Source organism: Plodia interpunctella, chromosome 27 (genome assembly GCF_027563975.2).
Source record: "Plodia interpunctella isolate USDA-ARS_2022_Savannah chromosome 27, ilPloInte3.2, whole genome shotgun sequence".
NCBI classification, from domain to species: Eukaryota; Metazoa; Arthropoda; class Insecta; order Lepidoptera; family Pyralidae; genus Plodia; species Plodia interpunctella.
This window is the reverse complement of record NC_071320.1, coordinates 3,947,094-3,965,384: the sequence shown is the minus strand read 5'-3', so window position 1 is coordinate 3,965,384 and position 18,291 is coordinate 3,947,094. Positions and strand designations below refer to the sequence as shown.

At 36.1% G+C, this 18,291-nt stretch overlaps 3 protein-coding genes across 4 annotated transcripts; 1 reads left to right on the top strand and 2 right to left on the bottom strand.

Moving 5' to 3' along the window:
• Positions 1-80: 80 nt before the first annotated feature.
• LOC128681519 (uncharacterized) lies at positions 81-4,174 on the top strand. Its single transcript, XM_053765487.1, has 5 exons — positions 81-403; positions 1,114-1,277; positions 2,247-2,422; positions 3,052-3,140; positions 3,652-4,174. The coding sequence occupies exons 1-5, from the start codon at positions 315-317 to the stop codon at positions 4,043-4,045; spliced, it is 912 nt and encodes a 303-aa protein (XP_053621462.1). The 5' UTR covers positions 81-314; the 3' UTR covers positions 4,046-4,174.
• A 68-nt stretch (positions 4,175-4,242) lies between these two features.
• LOC128681518 (uncharacterized) lies at positions 4,243-12,888 on the bottom strand. 2 transcript variants are annotated; one of them, XM_053765486.1, is made up of 7 exons: positions 12,762-12,888; positions 8,639-8,673; positions 8,239-8,315; positions 6,334-7,958; positions 5,680-5,824; positions 5,202-5,248; positions 4,243-4,905 (listed from the first exon to the last, which is right to left on the bottom strand). In XM_053765486.1, the coding sequence occupies exons 2-7, from the start codon at positions 8,671-8,673 to the stop codon at positions 4,732-4,734; spliced, it is 2,103 nt and encodes a 700-aa protein (XP_053621461.1). In that variant the 5' UTR covers positions 12,762-12,888; the 3' UTR covers positions 4,243-4,731. The 2 variants fall into 2 exon arrangements, with proteins under 2 accessions (XP_053621461.1, XP_053621459.1); XM_053765484.2 differs by lacking the exon at positions 12,762-12,888 and adding an exon at positions 11,016-11,380.
• A 2,856-nt stretch (positions 12,889-15,744) lies between these two features.
• LOC128681622 (histone H1-like) lies at positions 15,745-16,599 on the bottom strand. The gene has a single exon (XM_053765642.2). The coding sequence runs from the start codon at positions 16,520-16,522 to the stop codon at positions 15,872-15,874; it is 651 nt and encodes a 216-aa protein (XP_053621617.1). The 5' UTR covers positions 16,523-16,599; the 3' UTR covers positions 15,745-15,871.
• Positions 16,600-18,291: the final 1,692 nt, after the last annotated feature.

The following is an 18,291-nucleotide window of genomic DNA, read 5'->3' as shown; positions in this document are numbered from 1 at the left end:
ATTAATTATTTATTTTCCCATGTGCTACAGCTACAATTTGGTAAAAACAAAAGCAATGAAAAACAGAATTTACCTCTCTTAATAAATTCTTTTTATTGTCAGAACCTTTCTTCTAGCGCAAAAATTCAATCTGTAATAATGTCAAAACTATACTATCCGCCACAATTTTGACTTGATTTGCAAGTAAATTCAGCAGGCTTGATTGGTGTAATGTTTAAATTTTTTGTTCAAGATGCCCATATCAGCTGGCCCTATATCGCTTGAGATTAGGGCGAAGTTTTTATTATTAAAATTAATAAAAAACCAAACTCGAAATGCCCGTGTTTACGGCAAATATTCCCAGTCTACTCAAAGTTGGGGATCGAATAGAAATAGGAGGTAAAATAAAAGAAAATGCCCGGAAGTGAGTAATCAGTAGACTATTTCTGAGCTAATTTTACACTGCATTTAAGTATTTATCCACCAGATGACGTTATTTTCAACATAAAGCCATAACAATTTTCATAACGAAATGTAGGCATTAGAGAGCCATTACATGACACTCAACGTCCTACACTATAGCATGTGGTTCCGCCCTATTTTCCGGTTGTCGTACGATGCGAGCAAGGGATAGATAGCCTTAGCAACTTCTTTGCGTGTCGATACCAAATCTGCAAACGTTCTATTGGATACTAAATGCTTTCTTTCTCTTTTCGAGTGTGTTAATTGCCAACACTGGTGTCAGATTTTATTCAAGTCGCCTAAAGACATCTGACGTGACTTTTACGACTACTTACCGCGTAGGCTTTCTTGCCAGAACCGAGCCATTTCGATGGTTGCTTCATCAGTTGCTGCCATCAAGTCAGCCCTAGTACTGGTGTTTGGGCACTCGGGACAGCCGAGCAGATGAGTCGTGGATTGCGGGGAGAAACCACAATCGAAATTATTTTGGGAACAGTAGCATTCCCAGGGAGGGTTCAAGTCAGGCAGGCGACCGGTCAAAAAAAAATTTAATAAGTTTTTTTATATACGCACCACTTCCATTCTCTCCGCCATCTCTGGCCAAATATTATTTTATTACAGCAATCGCGTCGCGTCTTATACGTTTAAATATATTCATGGTCGTGTCTCCAGGATGTCAGTGAACCTGTGCGCGCAGGAGGGCGAGGAGCCGCGCGACGTGGTGCTCCACTTCGACGTGCGCTTCCACCGGGACAACATCATCTCCTTGTCGCGGAAGAACGGCATCTGGATCGGCAGCGGGAACTACGACACCAACTATAATATGTTTGTGCCGGGTAGGTCTCTAAAGACACGCCTGCCTTTTATCCTGGCGTGTTCCTGGTTATATTCCGTGCTGTGAGGCCAAGAAGCCGCGTGCAGATCATCATCTGTTGGTGCATACTACCTTATTAGGTCTAAGTGTCTAAAGACACTTCTCTTCTTGTCCTAGTGTATTCACTGGTTTCATTAGCGGCTGTGACGCTAAAAGGCCACATAGAAATCATCGTCTGTTTGTGTCTGGTAAATCTGGCGGTGTCTGAAGACATTCCTCTCTCTTATCCCAGCATTATAATAACGGCTGTGACGCCAACAAGCCCAGAGTCCGTGCAAAAATCATAATCATTCATTGAATAAGGGATAAGGAGTATAGACCATAATTTAAAGCGCCAACGGCTTAAACGTCCGAACACAACCACAACACCAAACATCAAACAGTGGCCTTATCTTTTAACGGAAACCTTTCGTTAAAAGATAAGGCCACTGTTTTTCTGTTTATGCTGACTCCGTCTGGCCTTGGCTGAAGCCCAAGAAAGTCAAACGTCAAACTTTGGCGTTCAAATTTAAGATGTCCAATTTCCCATCACTGCCCAATATTGTACGTTATGGGTTTGTGCCTTGTGTAGTTGGGAGCACGCAGGCAACACTAACATCTGTTCTATAACCTTATATCTCCATATTCTTTTTTGCTTTGGCCAACTTCGGTAGAGACCAAAAGCCTTCTAAGGGTGAATTTTACGAGCGTTACGAACTCCGCCGCGGGCTCTCATTGGTGTTTATTAAATTGTACCATACACAGTGATCAATTTAATTATCCTATTTCATATATGTTTAATTTAAAAAAAAAAACTTTATTCAAAAGAAATGTCGGACACGATTGAAACGCTACACGTTCAAACGCTTGTGATACTCACTCCTAAGTTGATTCCATAAATTATAAATAATTCCTGAACTCCATTCTAAAATAGATGACTCGCGCCTTTCAGGTACGATATTCCGAATAATATTCGAAGTGAAGGACACGGATGTCATCACCATCTACTGTCAGGGGAAGTTTCATTCGAACTTCTTACCAAAGATCCCGTTGTCTATGGCTCGGTACATCGTCGCATGGGCCGATGTTGAGAGGATCACGCACTGCTATTTCCACTTTGGTAACAAGGTATGGCGTTGTTTTATTAGGGTTCCGTTTCTTAAACTTGGGTGTATCATGAAACATGCAACACTAGCACTAGCTTCTCTTTTTTTTACACGATGCGCACACACGATATGGGAAAAAGCAACAGCATGCGGATGTTAGTAACGCGCTACGTGTTCGTATGTTTCGTGGTAGGCCTTCAGACCTAATGCTTTTAACTATTTCACTTGATTTTGAAAATAAGAATGAGATGAAAATACTAGTCGAAATGAAATAATTCGGCCGAAGTGGCATCGTGTCGATTAGCTCAATGGTTAAGAGCACTGCACCGGTAAGGCCACGTGGCTTCGATTACCGCTCGAATCCAGATATTTTAATATCTCATTCTTATTTTCGAAATTAGTTAAAAAGCATGTGTGACATGTCATGTATATCAACTTAATATGTAGGTATGTATCCATGGTACGTAACTGTGTTTGTTCGATAATATGATTATCATGATCTGATGACGCACCCATTATTGGCCCCCCGACTAGGGAACTCCTCAACTGTTTGCTGCACCCTGTGCCAGTCTCATCCATTCCCCTTCCACATTACCTAAGCAATGTCATCTAACCAGCAGACTGCTTACATTGCTAATATTATTTCGCCAGGCGGTCAGCGGTGATGAGCCCCCAATAGCTGCGTCGGCATACGCGCCCTCCTCGCCACGTCCGAACATAGTTGGCGATGGTAAGAGGTGGTAAGTTTATATACGACAACACTTTATAGAATTCTGCATGGATTCGTCGACAGATGTCAAAACAAAACAACAAAGGACGACGGAGACATCGTTGCCTTAGATAGTGCTTCGGAAGTACTGAAGGCCTACCAACAAAAACGCTGTCTCTATTTCCCATATCGAGTAAGTGTCGTGTAAAAAAGAACGTGTGGACGCATTGACGTGCTGCATGTTTTAGGTTTCATGGTAGCCTGGTGTGGCAAAATAATTATGCCTCAAAAAAAATCATAATTCTTTATTCAATTTAGGATAACAAACTTCTGTTTGTCCTCTCAGAGTGAACGAAGATAATTTCTTATAATGGTCATCTAGCGTAATAATACCATAGACCAAACATCTATTTAAATGACTTACAAATGAAAGAGTCAAAGAAAAAAATACAGATATTAGTAGCACATAGATGTTAGTAGGCCTTCTGTACCGTGTCACCTAAATGCTGTATGTAATTAGTTAAATATTTTTTAAATTTTAGTGTCCGACAGCACGTGAAAAAATCGGCTCCAGATTCTCCACGCATGAACTCCTCTAACGAGAGCTCGGAGGACGAGAAGCCTCGACCAAAAGCCGAAGGGCGCGCGGACAGATTCTTCTACGAAACTCTCATGTGCCAACCTGAGCACCAATTTCTTCAAGACCCATCGAAATACCGGCGAGACCCAAAAATAGACTATAGTAGGAAATACAGAGATATGACAGACACAGAAAAAAATGACAGCGAAGATTATACTGAAGAGATTGCATCAAAAAACATGGATTCGTCCGCAATTGACTCTGAAGATATGGCGAAAAAACGCGGGCGACGCGGGAAGTTCGCGCCATTTGCACAGGTCGTAAATTTTATGGGAAAGACGGGGAGGAGAAATTAGTGTTGTGCATGAAAGACCGATTGTTTTTCGATTGGTGATGTCTTTTTTTTGTTGTATGTGCTAGTAACTTTTCTCTGTATGTTTTATGATGATATAATAATTCCATAGAAAGATTATCTTTTATTTCATCTTAAGTAATATTCGTTTAATATATGTGTTGGTACGTCATCGTAATTTTATTTAAATAAAATATGTAATGATTTCGAATATTTATTACATTTACAAGGAATTACGATTGATTTAAAAATAATATTGCCATTTATAAATACTTATTTTACATTTTACATTAAATACATAGCTATGTATATTAAAATTCATATTAATTCGTCACTGAATAAAATACATTTTAAAAGTACAGTCAACAGCATAAAGGGATCCAGATCATAAAACTTTGCCTAAAGACATCGAGCGGAATGCTCTCTTATGATATAGTTATGAGAAATTGGTACTTATTTGTATCGGTGAAGTTTTTTTTTCCTTTATTGATTTAAAGGTTCACGCACGCAGTGACTATGTCACCCCCGTAAAGTTAATCGGTGAAGTTAAAAAATTTAACTAAAATTATTTACACTTGCAAGACTTAAAACTAAACTTTATATTTAAATAAATAATTTATTTTAGTTAAGGGCGCCACTGTTCAAGTTTACGTCTGATACGTCACTGTCACTGTCAACACCGCGTCCGCATCAACTTTTGACAAACTCACAAATTATATCAGCGAATTTCTCTTTCACACCTATGTGCAGGAGTTGTGGCTTCGAGACCAGGAGTAAGGATTCTCCGTCTATTTCATGTTCTTGTAACAAGGAGATTGTGTCGTCCCACTTGTATTTCGTTAAGTGTGAACAGAGGTCGTCGACCTGGAATCAGTAAATTAAAATTTTAGTTTTATAAGTCCGAGTACAGCGCTCTGGTGACCGAAATCGGAATTAAAAGAGTTGTTGTATTTTAAAACCATTAAAAAATAGTTATACAAGTTGTTGGCCGCGGCTCCGTCCACGGCAAAAAGTAGCCTATGAAACTCTTCAGCTCTTCAACTGTGTCCACATAAAAAATCACCTCAATGCGTTACTCCGTTTTGACGTGAAAGATGGACAAAGAAACACTCAAACACTGTTTCACATGTATAATATTGGTAGTAGAAATATGTTCTTACCGTCCAGGATTTTATAGTAGCAGTCTTCAGATCAATAAATGGATTATCTGGAAAAGGAACGCATAATTTAATTTTACATTTCGAAATTGAAATTCTAAAATCAAATGATGAGAAATCATATAGAATACATATACAAATAATAAATCATATCACTATCACTTCACACAAAACAAAGTGACTTCCCGCTGTCTGTCTGTCTATATGTATGCTTAGGTCTTTAAAACTATGCAACGAATTTTGCAGTTGGTTTTTAATAGATAACTGATTCAAGAGAAAGCTTTAGTTTTATATTATATATTTTTATTTTTACCCGAGAGAAGCAGGGATGGACCTGTAGTGTAGAATAATCAATCAAATTGCTTTATATGCATGCAGCATAGTTTGATTTTCAAGTTTTTAAATTATTAATCTGATTTTATCATCATCAAAGTATTTCTCTGGCTACTCCCTAGATATTAGTTATTCTAATGAATCTCACCTTTTTCTTCCTTCAACCTGTCTTCTTCTTTGAGCTTCAGGTCAGATATTGGCAATTCCAGACAATTTCCCTTCAGCATACTATCCACTTTGACAATGTCACGTTTCATTTCCGGGCTCGCATTAGTCTTCGTTGGCTCACGTATCTGAAATTACAGTAAAAAAATGTTTTTAATTTTATTTACCCTTTACACTGTAAATCAGAAAACAAGAGTATTAAGACAAAGTGTAAATACCGCGATTTATATTGGCCTTAGCGCCATCTAGATAATTTTAATGTTTTAACTCCTTCTCACAAATGGTACAGTCAGCTTGATATAACTGATCAACCTGTGTTAGTTAATTATTATAGGTGGTGAGTTAACAGACTGTACTAGACGGATTTCAATGAAATTAATAGTGAGGAATGAGGACAGGGGTCTACCACGAAACATAAAACGTTATTGCGTCCTCACGTTCTCTCTTTTTTTCACACGACGCGTACACGAAATATAATATATGGGAAAAAGAGACAGCATGTGGACGTTAGTAACGTGCTACGTGTTTGTATGTTTCGTTGGCCTTCTGCATGTTTACAAGCCCATTTTTTCGTCGCAGTTATAAGTAATCTCAATATTAAATACAACAACTTAAAACATGAACATGAACAACATACCGGAAACGCAGTATTAGATTCTTGAATAACAATGCCATCTAAAACATGTGTAAGTACATAATCTTTAAGATCTTTCTTATCTTTGACACCTTCTGTTTTCATTTCTTCTTTTTTTAATTCTTCATTATTTAAACCAACACTTATTTCGCTTTTATCTTCAATTTCCTTCTTAACTTCAGTTCTGCTCAATATTTTTTCTTTCAGTAAATTCTTGCTTTCTAATTTGATTTCATTTTTCTCGTCACTGTATAGAATATTTTTTGTGTCCTTTAGTATATTGACATTTACTATATTAAATTCATCTTTAGGAGGTCTTACTCTAGCTTGAGGAAATACTGTGTATCTCACTTTGTCTGCTGCATTTGTTTCTAGAATAGCTTTTATCTCTTTGTCTTTATCAGTAGCGATGTTGTCAGTTTTTCTGACTGTTTCATTCACTTTTACACTATCATTATTATTGATTTTACTAATACTTATTGTAACTTTAGAATCGCTGGCTACATGTGTTGTAATAGGTGCTTTAGGTCTATGCACAGGGCTTGTGTTGACACCTATTTCAACAGATTTGACGGGATTTAAAACCGGAGCTTGTGGTATTCTGACTGGATTTAAAGTGAACGCTGTATTGGTATTAACAATCGCAACTTTTTTACTCAATTCATCTGGGGATTCACTTTTTCTCTTCCTACCCCTTGTTTCCTCATTTGTTTTTCTAACTTCATGGTTTGTGTTTTGCGGCGCTGCTTGTATGTGCATTAAGTTTGGTATTTGCGGTGTTGTGTTTTGAACATTTGTCATTGTATTTTGAACACTCATGTTTGCCAAGTTAGCTCTGTACTGAGGTCTTGGCTGTATAGGTCTGTACATATAACTTGGGGCAACATTTCTTACATTTGTCGCGATCTGAGTCACATTTGGATTAGTTTTTCTCATTCTTGGTTCTGTTTGTACCATTGTATTTACTATTTGTCTACTAGCAACAGTATTATGATACATCGGAGCCATAACTTGTGTATTTGCAGGTGCATTGCTGTTTTGAGTTTTGTCAAATGTTTGAACGTTTACTTGTTGCATTGGATTTACTGTGATAAGTTGTGGTCTGGTCATATTTACTTGTTGATTATTCTGTTGACTATGATTTAAGTAAACTTGCCTCTGATTGACTATTTGTTGATTTTGAATTGTTTGAACGTTTACATTATGTTGTTTAACGATTTGTGGAGAATTAACACTTGTGATTGGCGTATTTGGAGCAACGTTTTGTTGTATTTGAATGTAATTAGGTTCATTTACCCTCTCATTTTGTTGAATAGTTTGTTGTACGACTTGATTTGGCATATTAGGAACTATATTTTGGGCATTTTGAGCTATATTATTAGGCATCATATTAACTTGGTACTGTCTCATGTCGTGGCCTTGGTGAATCATTGGTTGCTGTACAATTTGTTGATAAGATTGCTGGAAGTACAACTGATTTGGATCCATTTGCGGTTGGACAGAAGGCATATAATTGTTTGGCACGGACTGGACGTATATGACTTGGTTCTGCATCTGTCTGTTTTGTACCCATGGTGGTGTATTTTGAGGATTTATAAATATTGTCTGGTTCGGCTGTAATTGCTCTCCTGGAAAAAATAAATAAAATATCAAATTTGTGCGGTGATAAGTTGAGAAAACTGTCTTTTGCCATTTTAAAGTAAAAAACTTTACACAGATAAATATATTAAGGACTCTGCATTGTCGTTTTAAGAGAATTATGCTCAAGTTTAGTTGTATCATTTCATTATTACACAGTTTCCATAACCAGTTTCCAACTAGGTACATATTCAGAGGAAAGTGATAGTGTTTCTTGAAAGTGGGGTCGTATTACAGGACTAGATGGAACTAAATAAAACTTAAACTTACCTGGTTGCACCAGCATTTGTGTCTCGTAGACCACTCTGACAGGGCAGAGGACCATCTGCTGTTGGCCGGGCTGACACCTGGTGGAAAATAGATATAATTATTTATGTTCATATTGTTATAGGATATCATAAGCTATCTCTCTGACTCAGTAGATAATTCCAATATGAGCCAGTATGTCATCGTAATGATCATGGAAGATGCGTTTTAGCGACTTTAATGAAATCTGATATAAGTGTTAGCAATAACACAACCGATAAGACAGAAAGATGTTAATTTTCAAAGAAAAAAAGTTGTTTGTCAGTGAAAAAAATCTTAAATACTACTTATAAAGTCTTATGTTCTTTCTTAAAATTCTTTGAGATTCACCTGATTCATTAAGTTCGAAAAAAAAAAAACCCACCCTGCCTGATTCTGTTCAGTGATTTGCTGTTGCATCTGAAAATAACAAAAGTTAACTATTATATCTTTGTTAATATAATATAGTTAAATGGCCTCAAAATAACAGAATAGTTGCTGAAAGAATCACATACAAAATCCTAATCCTTCCAACGATGTAACAAATTTAATACCACATTATATCGGGCAAGTCCAAACGATCAATATAAGACAGCACGATTGTGCACAAGTACACGCTAACAATCATAAAGAACATGAGTGAGGTCGCCACTGTATACGCAGTATCGGTTGATAGTCTATAAAATAGTTAGTTCGATTTGCGGCCACAGCCACGGTTCGCTAGGATTTCTTGCTTCGAATCAAAGTTTTTTTTATGCATGGTTTCGTACATCGTAGATTCACCATGGCCAGTATCTTGAATAAGAAATTGAAAAAGAAAAGTGACCCGTACAGTAATCACATATTGTGTGTTTTATTATATCTCAGATGACAGGCAATGACACTGTGATATTCGCTCATTGGTCGAATCAAATAAAATTAGATTTTTATGGAGAGCAGTATCCGAATATTCATCACAATGAACCCATACAGTATGTATGTAGTTTATGTATGATAGAGTAACACACGTTAACGGAACAACACCGTGCCGAAAATCGAAAATGCACACGCGAGTGAAGCCACGTGATACCAATTTCTTCTACCTGTCACTGCTATTTAAAATGAACACGAAATTAAGAGATTACTACTTATCTTTTTTTACAACCAATATGTCTACCTCATCCCTTGTAACCCTCATAAATCTTTCAACAAAAAAATATGTCCAAAGAAATATATTATACTTTGTATCTCGGAGGTATTCGGCCCTTTTGGCGGATACATAGCTTGGTCCTTATATCAGCTGAATAGAGTACATAATCTAATGTCTAAAGTATCAATGTATATTGGTCCCCAATTTTATAAACTCCAAAGGATTTTCAACCTTATGTTCGATGAATACGGTCCAATTCAAGATAAAGTGAAAGGGAATAATAATGTTCCCCCTGTCAGATATGGCGGCGGACATATTTGTTTTTTTTTTCTTTTGTAGTAGTGATGTACCAGTTAGAAACAATAATAAACCTTGGTTGTTATCGATAAATGTGAATATAATTTTTTGTATATAATTTTTATTCATTACGTTTTTCAAGTTATTGTTATAAGGTGATTCATTAAACTAATTTCATATTATTGTTACGCTGTTTAAAAACCTAAAATATTTAAAATGAGTAATTGATAATTATATTATTGTTTCCTACGCTGTTTAAAAACCTAAAAAAATATTTAAAATTAGTATATATAATTGGTATAAAATGCAATATGGCATTTACATTTTTTAGAGAACTGATGTATATAATATGAATTGCAATAAACACTTTAAATTGAATTGAGTCATAATTTTTGTAATCATGTACAATAATATTTTTAGACAAAAACATGTGAATTGAAAAATATCCAATTTCCATTTCAGTACTGTAATTTTAATACTTTCATATTTTTAAATGGACTTCCTCAACAAGCCTTGAATCTATCGTAAATTAGTTAGCACGTGATATTTCAATGAGAGAAACTACTTTAAATTGGTATATCCAAAATATAAAGGATCTGAAATAAAATCAAATTAAATTTTCTAGTAATATTGAATGTGGAAATGGAAACACCCAAATAATAACACCTTTTACCCGTCGAACTTCGGATTTGGTCAAACAGTGTCGATATTTCGTGCGCATATCGATAACGTGCATCACTAATGTAAATATAGAGCGCTCCAGGGGAGAGCAAATCTCTCCGACTCCTCTATAAATAATCAGTTTGCGAGAAAGAGAGAGAGCTATACATTGGAATGACAATAGAAAGAGAAGGAAATGAAACTCGATCAAGGTAGTCGCGCCTTTGGGATAGTTCGATAGGGACTTTCGGTTTTAATGTTGTAACACATTTTAGAAAATAAAAACGACAATGTTGTTTTATGACATTATTGAAAAAAAAAACTATTTCTAATTTTCTTCATAAAAGCAAAAAATATGAATATTATCGAAACCTTGGAATAATACTTGGTCATTAAAAAGGTATTAAACATCAAGAAATAAATTAAGTAATTCATCACTAATCATAAACATAAATGAATATTAAACGTAATAAAAGATGGCGACGTAATCATATTCGTTTGTAATCACAGACAGGATGTGACGTCACACTCGAAAACCAATCCTATTACAGAAAATAAAGACCACTGTATACATACACAAAGCAATAACACTGATTGTGTGAGTTATGGGCCAAAACACGGCTTAGCCAGCACTTCTGTTTATAAAATGTAGATATAGTATGAAAAATGTACTTACCATTCTAATTTCCGGCTATTTTGCCACCAAAAACTTGGTTATACTATAGAAAACGAATTAAAAAGTCACCAACACTCTAACTCCAGACATTTTACCACACAGAATGGCTGCACGAATAACGTAAAAGAACCTCTCTCTACAGCAACCCGTGTACTACCGAACTCCAAAGTGATACCAAAATAACGACAGTATCGCTCTTTCACAAGAAAACCATGCAAGCAAGTATCGATTTTACGACCATCGAGCAACTTTAGTACGGGGCTGCCCTAACCAATGATAAAAGAGTGAATACGAGCGCACCGCATTGGACGGGACGTGTTTCGAAATTCAAACACGTTCCATGACCCCGATATGCTCTTGGCGTGTCTTTCGTACGCGAGAAATATGTCTCTGTCTCTCTCTAACTAAAGATTTATGCCCATTTGCAAGAACAGTCACGGTTTTATATTTTTTTCTGCTTCAATTAGAAAGGTTAAACTAAAGACTTGTGTAAACAATTTGTGCAATTTATTATGGACTGAGAAGCGTAGATTATAAAGTTGAATTTGTTTTATTTGCAAATTATGATAAGTAGTGATGTCACCCACAGAGAATGGCCGACTGATATAAAACTCATTTGGGCCTATCTTGCAATGATTGCAATAAAATAAACGGGCTGCTATGTACTTTATTGCTTTGTCAGACGATTAAAATGCAAGACAAGTTTTTAGTCTTGTTATTTTTAGAGTTGGACAAAGTTGTAAACTTGGGAGCTTGATTTTATTCTCCCGTCGGCACTGTAACGTATCGTTTATTGCTTTCGAATGAAATTATTTTTTTTTTAATACCATTTCTATAAATGTTGCCTAGGCGTCATTTGAAATTGTGTTTTCAGGAATGTAATCTTATTAATTACTAGCTGATGCCCGCGACTTCGTTCGCGTGGCCGAATAATTTTTGGTAAGGAGTCAAAATTATTAGGGAAATTTAACTGTACAGAATATGCCCATCAGACTGAAAAACGTTTGTTAACACGTCATTTGTATATTTCCTATAGTTTAGTTGGACCATCATAGTTCTCCATCAGGTGTTCCAGTTTTCAAAATCATTTATACCCTATGCGTTGCCCTGGCTAATAGCTATATAACAAAAATAATTTCATTCGAATCCATCCAGTAGTTCCGGAACTTAGCGTGTAGGTACAAACAGACAGATTTAAAAAACTCTCTATTGCTTACTTACTCTATTGCTATGACTCTAGGTATCGCCTAATTTTGTTTTTATGTAAATATATTCAATGTACAGGATTTTCTACTGTTTTATTACCTATATGTATTGATTTATGTTTTTTTATAAATTGTCTGTTCAAAGTTTCAGATTTTAAGGTTTTGTATAGATGACTCAGAAAATTTTACGAGGGAAGAATGGGGGTAAAAAATTACTACAAATCTAGGCACAAGTTAAAATATCTTTCTCTCACTCTTAGGTGCTCGGCTGTGAAGCTTCAAATCTTGAGTTCCACGAAAATAATAAACCATAAAGTTGTGACATTCCTGCTGTGATTTTACGACTAACCGGCTGCCGGACGTCGATAATATTAGAGAATGCTGTTGTTTTTATTCTTCTCACCTCGTACGACGTCTACTGGAGAATATAGAGTGCTCCTGCGCAGGATCCTCATGCCTCGAGACACGAGCTAAATTAACAGAGCAATATGAAGGATCTTGAAGGCGGTCAACACTCACAAATAAGTAGGTGGGTACTCACAATAGCTTCTGTATATTTCTAGAATGAAGATATGCACAAGGCGAGGATGCTCACTGCTCATATTGAACAAATAAATTGAACTGCGTCAGACAAAACAAACGAACTATCAAAAAAGACGTGACTTCTGAAAATGGCAATAAAGTAAAAGTGATACAGATATAGTATCTGTCTAAAATACAATTGCTGATTAGATTAAAATACATTTCTAAGAAACTTAGATACCTGTATCTTGCTTGCCATCCCATATATATTTTTTTGTTTATACTTATACTTCAGTAGTCATATTTTCTGTACAACTTTGTGTGCTGTGCTCTGGCAAACAAATCATTCCTGATTTCATATAGGTTAGTAGTGTACAATATAAGAAATTACGATATATAAAAGTCCTAAAGTGTTATAATCTCCGGAAACAATATCTAGAAGTTTTTAATTTTTTTTTTGCTGACGTCTGTATGATTAAATAAATAGTCTGCCTGTCTCTCTTTCTCGATACATTTTTGCCCATTTGTTTAGTTTCGATAACTTAGTTAAACCTATTCTAATAAAAATACTAATGCTTTGTTTATATCGGGTTGTAGTTAATGCAAAAACATAAATAATAGTGTGTTAGTGGTAACATGTTTTTATATAAGAAGTGGAGTCAAGTTATTTAGTAAGACATACTCCTATGACAGTACGAAACATATGTGAGTCAAATCAATATTTAATCATATATTTACACGCATAGGTACACATATTTACATAAACATATATTACCCGTTAATAATTTAACGTTATTAAGTACTTCTAACTTGCCTGCATTTTCATTGGCACGTCGTGAGTGTAAGATATTATAGGCTAAATCTGCCGTTGTAGGTACATGTATCTTTCGTTTATTAATTTCTATTTACTTACTTATTTTCGTGCAATAAAGTAACTACTTACAAATTTGACGCACCCTATTTATCTTAACAAAAAAAAATAGGTAAAAATGTAATGAGAACCACTTTTCAAGTTTTCATTAAAATGGTTTTAAACTACAAAGAAATTAAATAACTAATAACAATTTAAAAATATATTGTATTGTAAGTACTTGTGAATGTGTTCGTTTACCACAAGTTATCGATATTATTATTATGTAAATAATAACAAGTAGTGGCGAATCGTATCGTATTAGGATACTTGCGCGAAAGACATATGCGCAACAGATATTTGCGTGCAAAAGACACATGCGCGCAGACAGATGTGCGAAAGACATATTCCTCTTGTGCGCAAATGTCTTTTGCGCAAAAGTACCAAATTCTTCTGCCGACTTCCAAAGCCTAGTTGAAGAAGAAGCGGCGCAAGCGCATCACCCCAGCCTTTTCTTCAGCGACCTATTATGTTGATTGATGTGGGTAGTTGTGATTTTAATGGTCGATATAAAAGCTACCGCCAGCGACAATTCAATTTAGTATGCCAGGATTTTCTGCGCGAACATGACGGCGTGCGTGTGATGAAAAATTAATGATTTATCCTAGGTACTTTATTTTCTCAGCGTTTTCTTAGGTCTAGACGAAGATAAGCACAATACACCTCGGTGTAACCATCGAAGACCGACTGCACCTGGGTGGAAGTAGTCGAAAAGGCTAAAGGCTCAACTTAGGTCTAGCTCTAGTGTAGTCGCATTTCGCGGTTTTATTAACTGGCACTTATCTTAAACTACATGTTCTCTGTGTTTAATTTATGCCAAGATTATTTTGTGCCTTGATTGTTGATGCGATGTTTTATGTTTTTAAGATTATGTAGTTGAATGGCAAATACGGCACCTTTCTAGTTTCACCATGTCTGTCTGTCCTTCCTCATGACAGCTACTTTATTTCAAAACTTGTAGGATTAAACAACTTGGTAGATGCGTGTTCTGCGAACCGCTTTTACGTACCTACCCCGACCTTTTCCTACCAACTAATTCCATGCGATTTTCATACAAAAATTAAAAAGACAAAAACGAATGAGGTTTTTTAAATTTATAATCAGTTAGATACCTATTGAAAGTTATCCAATGACGTGCTACGTATTTTATGTTTCATACTAGCTTTTACCCGCGCCTTCGCCCGCGTTTAATTCGTGCGTCCTCTCGTAACTTATCTCGGGTTCTATGCAATATATCGCGATTATATCTATACAAGATTTTAAGTTAGACCATCCATTATACAACTGAGAAAACAACATCAAATTCCATCCATACTGGATGGAATTTTTACGTCTTACGCAAACAAACATAGCCAACTTAATGTTATATTATAAGTATATATATATTATAGATATAGAAGATTGTCTTGGTCCTGGCAGAAGAAACCCAAAAAGTTCTGGCTCGACATCGTCAGTGAACATGCGTACCAGTTGGCCAGCCAATGTTTACGTAAACCGTGCAATGTGTACAAGAAAAGGGACAGCGTATAAAATGCAAATTCAAAATTCTTTATTAAATTTAGGATGATATACTTCACTTATTCACGTTAAAAAATTACTTAAACTAAGTCACCATGGACCTCGCTTAACATCTGAGGTAGATACCGGGGAGCTTCTAAACACCACCTTCTCCCCACCCTCAGATTTAGTAAGGAGATCGTAGAAAGGAAAGTGTGGCATGGACACCAATAATATTTATTTATGAAATCAGTTTATCTGCCTTATTATTATAAGATTTCCTAAAATATCGTAGATTTATATGAACTAGCAATAAAAACAGCGCTATGGTATTATGCACAGAAAGTGATTATCTATAGACAGATCTACATGTAGGTAGGATGTAGGTAAGAATAACATACATTGTACATAAAATGTCTTTCTCTAAAAGTGGTGGCGTCATCCTGACAGTTCAATGCATCTTTTGCAACTGACTACTGGGTAGTGCGTTAACTCACTTAAATTTCTCACCCAGTAGGTGCCCAGTGGTAGTAAAATAAGTAATCACAATACTTAGGTAGTAGGCACCTACCTATTGAACAAGAAAACACAAATGTTGTCATAAAAATAATCATTTATTTATTAAACATTAATTACTTACATCGGGTCTATTATACATTTAACAATTACATAATAAAACTAACAAATGCACGTGTCATTCACACCATCCACTTTTATCACAATCAACTTTTCCCTCTTGGCTTCATTTTCGGCGGTTTAATGATGGACCCGATGCTTTTTCTTTTCATCATAACGGCGCGCTTTTTGGCAGGTGTCATTTTTTCCTTCGCCATTTTCTTTACTTTGTCTGTGCCACTTTTCTCTTTTGTGTTCTTCGATTTGGGCTCTGAAGTCTTCACAGGTTTAGTCTTCTCAGATTTCTTCGTTTTCTCAACTTTAGCGGCCGGTTTCTCTTTGTTTGTCTTCGTGTCCGCTTTTTCTGTGTTTACTTTTTTCTTCTTCTCTGTCTTCTTCGGCTTTTTCTTTTCGACTTTTTTCTCGGGCGCCAGTTTGAACGACCCTGAAGCACCGACTCCCTTTGTCTGCACTATGGTCCCCGTTTCAACGCCGGTTTTTATCAATTTCTTGATGATGTAATTAATTTTTTCGATGTCAACTTTGTGTTTTTCCGCGATGAATTTCTTGATAGCGTACAATGAAGTGCCCTTTCGATTTTTTAACTCGTTCAATGCCTCGTGAATCATCACTTTGGTGCTTATTTTCTTGGGTTCTTGTGCTAAGTGATCTTCCGATGGGCTTTTTGGTTGTTTTGGCATCTTCTTTGTTTTCTTTGGCAATGCTGACTGCATCTCGATGTCGGAGCTATCCGACATGTTTGATTTTTGTTTAATTCACAACATAACTCATTTGGCGTCTTTTGTAAGCATAAGCGGAGTTGGGCGATACCGTAACGAGAACCGGGCATTAAACCAATGGTGTTTGCCGGCCAAGCTAGCTTAATATCAATCTACCCACAATTTAATAAACACGTTTGGTATATATGGAAGTTGTAGACATAAATTGGTTAATATAATACTTAGGTGTAGGTTGAGAGGCCAGTGTCGTATGATTACTTTTAGGTACGTGCATTTATTGGTTATTTTTTAACGAGGAACCCCGGCATCGAGCAACAGCCGAAAATAACGAAGAGAGAGAGAGTGCGAATGTTTAACCTGCCATATGGGAGAATTTTAATGTGTAGTTCAATTTTTATTAGAAGGCGCAAAGACATAATAACTACATAGTACGTAATAACTACATACGAGCCCCGGTCGGGTCATGATGGAAAATGATCTTTTTCTGATTGGCCCGAGTCTTGGATGTTTATCTATTTATCTGTTTATGTATTTACAAGTCTTGAACTTACTTTGGGGCTAGCTCAATCTGTGTGATTTGTCCTAATATATTTATTTATACACTATCGGTAAACCATTTCGTCAAATTTTAGCGAATTCGGTATAAATACATTGATGAATCTTCATTGCGGTAAATAAAAGCACTCCTTTCCCATTGCTTTCTCCTTTTCACACACAATATGTGGTCATCAAAAGGGACCTTATGGCGGCTGGCACTTGGGTCTTTATTCCCGTTGTTCGAATACAAAACAACGACAACAATTGCGTAAGTGCCGGGCGCCATAAGGTCCATTTTGATTTGGACGACCACAATGATAATGTGAGCACGGGAAACCACTCCATCAATGTTGCCAAGATAGATAAAAATGTACGGACGTCGTGTCTTCTTGTTTTCGAGTGTGTTATTGCTGTTGTCAGATTTTGTTCAAGTCGCCTAAAGGTGACCTGAGATGACTTTTACGACTACCTGATTACCGACATCTGTCGCATGTATTGTACTTATACACACTAGTGAACTTACTGTCAACAAGTGTGCAGGTTTCCTCACGATGTTTTCCTTCACAGGAAGCAAGTGGTGGTCTATGAAAAGTACTAACTATATATGAGTCAAATTCATGTGGCACGAGTAGGATTCGAACCTGGGACCTTTCGATCACAGATGGACAGTCTCAACCACTGGACCATCACCGTTACTTAGTGATCGTGCAGAAAAGCTTGTATACATATAAATAGTTCCAGTATTTTGAGAAATATTACATGACGGGAAAAAGTGTCTGTGCGGGTCTAATTTCTGCATATAAGTAGCTTTTTCCCGCGGCTTCGTCCGCGTGAATATCTCTGCGAAAAGGATACAATAGACATGATTTTCATACAAACTTGCACCCCACAGTTATTCGAGAGTTGATTTTAGAAAAAAACTATATATATCGGAAGAACTTCCATTGAATATATAGGCTACTTTTATACTAACTAATATATGCATACGAAATTTCATCAAAATCGGTCCAGCCGTGAAAACGGCACAGACAGACTTCCACATTTATAATATTACACGCTGATGCCCGCGACTTCGTTCGCGTGGCTTTACGTGTACCTATTATAGGGGTAAGTACCACCACCATGCAGTACCTACTTCCGGTAAGGAAACAAAAAAAATATAAAAATCGATATAAAAATCTTTATTCCATTTCCTTCAATTTAATTTAATTATTATTACTTATATTACTAATACAAATTAAAGCTTATAT

Coding starts and splice junctions, on each gene's coding strand:
- LOC128681519 (XM_053765487.1), top strand. CDS start 315: ATGCCCGTGTTTACGGCAAATATTCCCAGTCTACTCAAAGTTGGGGAT. Junction 1,278..2,246: donor CTATAATATGTTTGTGCCGG/GTAGGTCTCTAA, acceptor CGCGCCTTTCAG/GTACGATATTCCGAATAATA. Junction 3,141..3,651: donor GTTGGCGATGGTAAGAGGTG/GTAAGTTTATAT, acceptor TTTAAATTTTAG/TGTCCGACAGCACGTGAAAA.
- LOC128681622 (XM_053765642.2), bottom strand. CDS start 16,522: ATGTCGGATAGCTCCGACATCGAGATGCAGTCAGCATTGCCAAAGAAA.
- LOC128681518 (XM_053765484.2), bottom strand. Junction 7,959..8,238: donor ACAAATGCTGGTGCAACCAG/GTAAGTTTAAGT, acceptor TATTTTTTCCAG/GAGAGCAATTACAGCCGAAC. Junction 4,906..5,201: donor CTACTATAAAATCCTGGACG/GTAAGAACATAT, acceptor TACTGATTCCAG/GTCGACGACCTCTGTTCACA.